This window comes from Phasianus colchicus, chromosome 1 (genome assembly GCF_987193195.1).
Source record: "Phasianus colchicus chromosome 1, bPhaCol1.hap1.1, whole genome shotgun sequence".
Taxonomy (NCBI): domain Eukaryota; kingdom Metazoa; phylum Chordata; class Aves; order Galliformes; family Phasianidae; genus Phasianus; species Phasianus colchicus.
Window position 1 is genome coordinate 180,833,549 of NC_143436.1, and position 6,000 is coordinate 180,839,548.

General features: G+C 51.6%; 1 protein-coding gene across 6 annotated transcripts in view; it reads right to left on the reverse strand.

The window, feature by feature from the left end:
- The window catches only part of ZC3H12C (zinc finger CCCH-type containing 12C), a 41,029-nt gene extending 35,600 nt beyond the window's left edge, over positions 1 to 5,429 (reverse strand). The window contains exon 1 of one of the 6 annotated variants that reach the window (XM_031606172.2): positions 5,206 to 5,429. In XM_031606172.2, coding sequence (XP_031462032.2) covers positions 5,206 to 5,316 — 111 coding nt within the window. In that variant the 5' untranslated portion in view covers positions 5,317 to 5,429. The other 5 variants (XM_090133882.1, XM_090133880.1, XM_090133881.1 and 2 more) reach the window with 5 other exon arrangements.
- Positions 5,430 to 6,000: the final 571 nt, after the last annotated feature.

The window sequence follows — 6,000 nt, forward strand, 5'->3', positions numbered from 1 at the left end:
TAAAAGCTCTAAGTCACAGCAGAACAGAAATTTTCAACTCATCGCAAAATTTCAAAGTTTTATGGCAATCTTCTTCAAGAACTGACTCACTGATTTCTCAACACATCACTTTTTATAGCTCAGATGGGAGGATGGCTCACACAAATGGTCTTTTAGGAACTGTCACGACAGTTTTTGTCAATTACTGAAGCACTCAAGGGTTTCAGACTCTTTCCAGCCTCAGAGCCCTCTGCAGAGCATGCAGACTGCTTGCCAGGTACTGGCAGTAGCAGCAGGGACATGCTTACTGCTCAGCACCTCCAGCTTCACTCACTTCCCCAGTCTTGGGCACTACTCTGTAACTTCCAACCTCCTCCTAAGACATTCCTTTCATACCAAAAGAAATTACTGTATTTCTTCCACTGGGAGGATTACTAATGACCTTTAAACTTTCCTTCACTCCCAACCACTTAGCGTTGTGCTGTCTCTTCCTCACCAACTTCCATTTAAGCAAAACCTCTCTTTCCAAACACAGCTTTTGGTTTCTCTCTACCCACCCTTAAGAAAACCACATTTTATAAGAATGTGTGTTAAACAGTTTGTACAATCGTGCAGAACTTTTATGCATATTTATCCTAAAAGAACTCAGAGCTCATTTCTGTTTTAGCTCCAGAATACTTTGGGCTCAAACAAAGGTACTGGGAACGGCATTTCCTGAGTCTCATCATATGACCTTTCTACATTTAAAGGTCAAGAGACCCTGGGAATGGTGTAGCATTCTTTTCTTCATCACATGCACACCCAGGTACACATAAACAGGCATCTCCCCTGGCAGGGAGGAGGCTGATGTATGTGAAACCCAGAGCGCTACACTGGTGTCACAAATCAAGAGAAAACAGCCTTACAACAGCCAGGCAGAGTGCGAGGAGAGCCTGGCAGAACACAGCCAGCAGCTGCAGAGGGAGAGATGCTTTTTTCCCCTCAAGCTTCAGAATGGTCATCTACACCTTTCCAGATGGGACTATACCAGTACAGGGCTGAAAACACAAGTACTCTTTCAGAACACTTGAATTCTGCAGCATTCCAGCATTCAAGAATGAAAGGAGCTAGAGTTTATCAAAATGCTGAAGTAATTCCTGAACTTGGGGGCAAAGCATCCTTGCAGTGCAGAAAAGTGTCAGGTGCAGAGTCCAGCACTTCAGTAAGCAAAATGCAATCTGAATTTTTGGTAGCCTTATACAAGAAATGTGATCTAGCCTGAAATAATCAATATGGAAACAGGTAAAGAGAGCAATGCTCTGTTCATCTAAGCACAAAGCCCCAAGGTTAGGAAAACCTTCACCAACTTCTGCTCATCAATAAACACCACGGCATGGAACATGCCTTCTGACAGAGTCTCAGGCTACTCTGCAGCAATACTTGAAGATGCAGAGCTTTGCACAGAAAAACATCCATCCTTACCTCCCCCCTCAAACTCCTATTCCACATGACAAATAGAGGAAAAACAGTGAGGGGGGAAAAAATTAAAGCAGAAGGAAAGGGGAAAAGAGAAGTAAAATTTGAGAGAGAAATGCCTCATAATTCTACCAGGAAGGCAATTATGAGCAGATTACAATTGATTTTCTATCTGTGTGCTAACTGGAAATGACCAGGAGGTATGAAAAATGACTCCACTTCTTGTTTCACCATCCTATCTCTGCTGTTGTCATACACTGCTTTTAACATGCAATTTAGTAACTGAAATGAAATAAGTGACAATTCTGAGCATAAAATCGGGCTGGTTCAATTAATGGGTTACTCACTCCAAACATATGGCAGTGGTCGTACGCTCACTGTAAATATTTAGTGTGCTGGAAGACGGGAGGCATTTTAAACATAGCTATACAACACATAATAAGCGACATAACACACAGCTACACAATAATTCAGTCCAAGGACAGAAACATTTCATTCTTTTCACAGAAACCACTCACTAAGGTCAACGTGCAACATCTGCTTCTTCTGGTACCACCAGTGTAGTTTCCAGCACCACACAAACAAGAAGTGTAACCACCTCACGGCTAATAAGGCCACTGGCCAGCTGCCATGGCAACAAAGACGACGGAAATGAGCAAATGAGGAAATATCTTGAATAACTTTAAGAAAAAAACCCCAATCACAAAAACCCCTTTGCACTACTTCCTAGCTGCACGTGGGACACTGCTTCACAGAACAGCAAAAGCAGCAGAATAATATTTACAGAACAGGAAAAAGGTTCAGTTTTACATCATAACCTCACTTGTTTTCCAGCCATCGCTTTAATTACTGTAACCCCCCCCCCCCCCCCAACCCCTTCCCTCTGACTATTGTTGTTCTTTTTCAATTATTTCAGCTTTTAAGAATAAATTAAAGTACAGACTAAGAGGAGATCCAGGGCTGGAAAAAAAAAATCAGATTAGGATCTGTTGTAATTAAAAAAGAAAGTGTAACCAGTGAAAAACTCCACAGATGGGAAGTATGGAAGGGTAGATTTTTTTTTTTTAATTATTATTATTTCTTCATTCTTGCTCAAGCCAGAAGCTAGGGATCTGATGCAGAAAATACTGAACAAGACTTGATGATGACAGAAATGTAAGAAGTTGCCCTAAGCAGCACAGATCCCTGCTCCTAAGCACGGAGCTGCTTGTGCACAGCCATTTCTGAGCACAAGAAATGACCTGGGTCAAGCGAGTTCCTCATTTCAGCTCAAGGTGACTTTTACTTGTCTTGTTCCAATTCACTTCAAGAATATTTTCAGCTGCATGTAGGATATGTAAGATGACAGTACAGAAAACTTGGTAATGCTTGTGACCTACCTATTTAAAATTGAACAGCAGACGGTTTCATCAACTATTGAACTAAGTCTTCAATCTTTTCAAGTCTCATCCACTGCTAGCCTAGTTTTTTCCCAAGAAAAACAGCTCTGGAATACCAATAACATGTTTAAAAGCTGGTACAACCCAGCAAAGCGAGCAGTGAAATCACTCAGCTCAACATTCAGCCTAAAGTGCACAATCTACACAGATGAGTCAGGTCTGGATAATCCTTCATGCTCCGTCTGGTTGAGTGTATAGGGTTTGTTTTGAAATTGCATACCCTAAATAAACTCCACTTCTCTTCACATTTACATCCTAAGACCACATTTCTTCATAGCTTATTGTGTTGGACAATGCCTAAAAGTAGTTTCTGTGGATCTCTGCCTATCAAGACCTTATAAGAACTATCTAAAGGATTAGGAATGGGAATGTTTATTCTAAGACTGCCGAGTGACTGCTGCCCTATAGATGTTTTGTGAAGTGAGAGCAGAGCAGCCCCACTGGGCAGAAACCAGGGACATGCAAGGTCTGTGGAGAGTTGGGATATCTGTGATTGGTTCAGCCATCTCCATTAGAAGAAAGTAATAGTTTTGGGTTTCTCAACACTGTTCTGGTAAATAAAAAAGATAGAGAAGCGAGAGAGAGAAAATACAAAATCACCTACCTATGGAAGTAATGCAAGCATACCGAAACAGCAGAAACTTTCTACTGAGAGAACAAATTGTCTTTAACATGTCAGCATGCAAGAACTTCACTTTGTTTGCTACATTACACTTTGCCGGGGTAGAAGCTCACCTCAGAGCATCACCAGACAAACCGAGACTGCTCATCAAGATCTAAGGCTGTCCTGCACAGACTGAACTCATTGGACTGCTCTATGCTGGGTGGCACTTAGACAGTGGCAGAGGGAGCACCGTCCCGCTTTGTGAACCCACACATACGTGGATGGTTTATTCTCCCTCCAGCCGAGAAGACCGTGCCATACACCCAGCGCCTCCTGAAGCACTGTTAACTGCGCAACTCCAGGATCCCCCAGTTAGGACCGACACCTCCGCTCCTCGCAGACCGAGAGGACAGGACACGGCGCACAACACACGGCAACGCACCTCCCGTCAAAGCAACGCGCTGCTCAGCGGGCTGGGCTGCCCGCTGCCTTTCGGCACCACCGCCCCACGCGTGCCGCCGGACCCGCCCCGAGCTGCCCAGCCACCAGCGCCAGCGTTCCCGGCGCCGCTTCGCTCCCCGGAGAGCAGCGCCGGGCGGTCAGTGCCGCGCACGGCGCCGTCCGCGCCCGCGCTCAGCCCCACCTGTCCGCAGACCCGGACTCGGGCGGCGCTCCGAGGGCTCCCCGCCCGCCCCGCGCTCAGCGCTCGCGGAGCAGAACCGCGCCGTCCCCGCAAGCGACCGCGACACAACAGCAGCAGCTCCCGGCGGGACGGGCGCGGTACCTGAGCCGACTTTCCGATCCCCTCCCAAGTTCCTCGGCGGCGCGGCCGCCCCGTGCCACGGCCGCGGAGCGGGGCAGAGCGGCGCCGGGCGCTCCGCGGGGCCGCCGGGCCGCCTCCCAGCACCGCCGAAGAGGAGAAGGGGAAAGTTTCCGCGGCGCGCGGTCCCGGAGGGCGGCCCGCGGGGCGGAGGGCAGGGCCGGCTCGTACCTCCGCGCGAAGCACCGAGCGGCGCCGGCGCCTCGTCCCGCCCGCCGCACCGCGGCTCCGGCGCCGGGGCGCGCTCCGCCGGGCGGCCTCGGGGAGGCGCGGGGGGCGGGCAGGGCCGGCACGGCCCCGCCGCGGGCCGTGTTTACCCGCGCGCCGGCCCGGCCCCGGCAATGGGCGTCACCGAGGCGGGCCGCCGCCGCCGTTCCCCCCCTTCTCCCGCGGACCTACCCCGACACCCACCTGCAGGCCGCCGGCGGAGGAGGGCGGCCCGCCCCGGCGTTACGGACGGGAGGAACGGCGGCAAGGTCGCCGTCACCTCGCCCGCCGCCCAAGGGCGCGGCCGCCGCCCGCTTCATGCCCGCGGCGCGGCGGCCCTCGGCTCGGCTCGCCCGGATCCTCCTCGTCCCCTCCTCGTCCCCTCCTCCGCTAGGCGGGCCGGCCCGCACCTGCCGCCGGGGCGCCCCGAAGCGGCGACGGGCTCCGCGCGGCGTCCGCCCGGCCCGCGCCGCCCGCCGCGCTGCGGCCTTCCTCGCCGCCCGCCCTCCGCCGCGGCGCGGGGCTGCGGTGACGCTCGTGAGAGCCGCGGCGTTGCCCGGCTCCGCTGCGTGCTGGCCGGGCTGCGCCGTGCCGAAACGGGCCGGCTGCGGCCTGGGTGTCGGTCCTCCCGGCCCGCCCTGCCGCCCTCAGAGGAAATCTCTGCGTGCTTACAAACGTTTGCTGTTGAAGCCTCCTCGTACCTTACTGCTCTTGTCTTTACAGATGGAGAAACGGAGAGCGGAGAGCTCCTCGCCACAGATCGCAACCCGACTCAGCCACGGACTTAGTAGAAACCTTAATTTCCGTCCCATGCTCTAATTATGGGAGGTTTCCTCCCACCTCGCTGTTACTTTTGTGGAGATGAAGTAATCTCCCTCGCGCCATCCTACGGAGCCGCCCGTGTGCGTGCGGCCGTGGCTGAGTGCCAGGAGGTGGTTGGAGACATGAATGAAATCCGGGGCTGCGCTTGAGGTTTGCCGGCGGAGCGTAGCCGGGGTGTGACACAACGCTACTCGCGGGGCCCGCGTGTGCACGGCTCTGCTGGCCTCTGATGCTCTGCTGCTGCAGTTCATAAAGAGTTTTTCAGGTACCCAGCAGAAAATGGGCTAAATTTTTGAATTTTGCTTGATAAATCCTGTACAGAAATACAAGCCTGAAAGGCTATTCTGCAGATATATTTTTCTGATAAAATATGATGAATTTACTTGCACAGAAGATTCTGGAGGAACAGACTGTGCCACTTTCCTGTATATGTTTCAGTAAGCCCTCACGACGTGATCCGTAAGTGGGTCTGGTCATCTGTAAGTTTGTCTGGTCATCTCACTCAATTTGCCTGACCTGTCTGGTGGTCTTCTGTGATGGACTGGTGGGCAAAAGAGGGGCAGGTGATATCTTCCACTTGGGCTTGTGCAAGGCTTTTGACATGGTCTTGCACTGTGGTCCTTATCTCTAAACTGGAGAAATATGGATTTGAAGACTGAAGTATTCAGTGGATA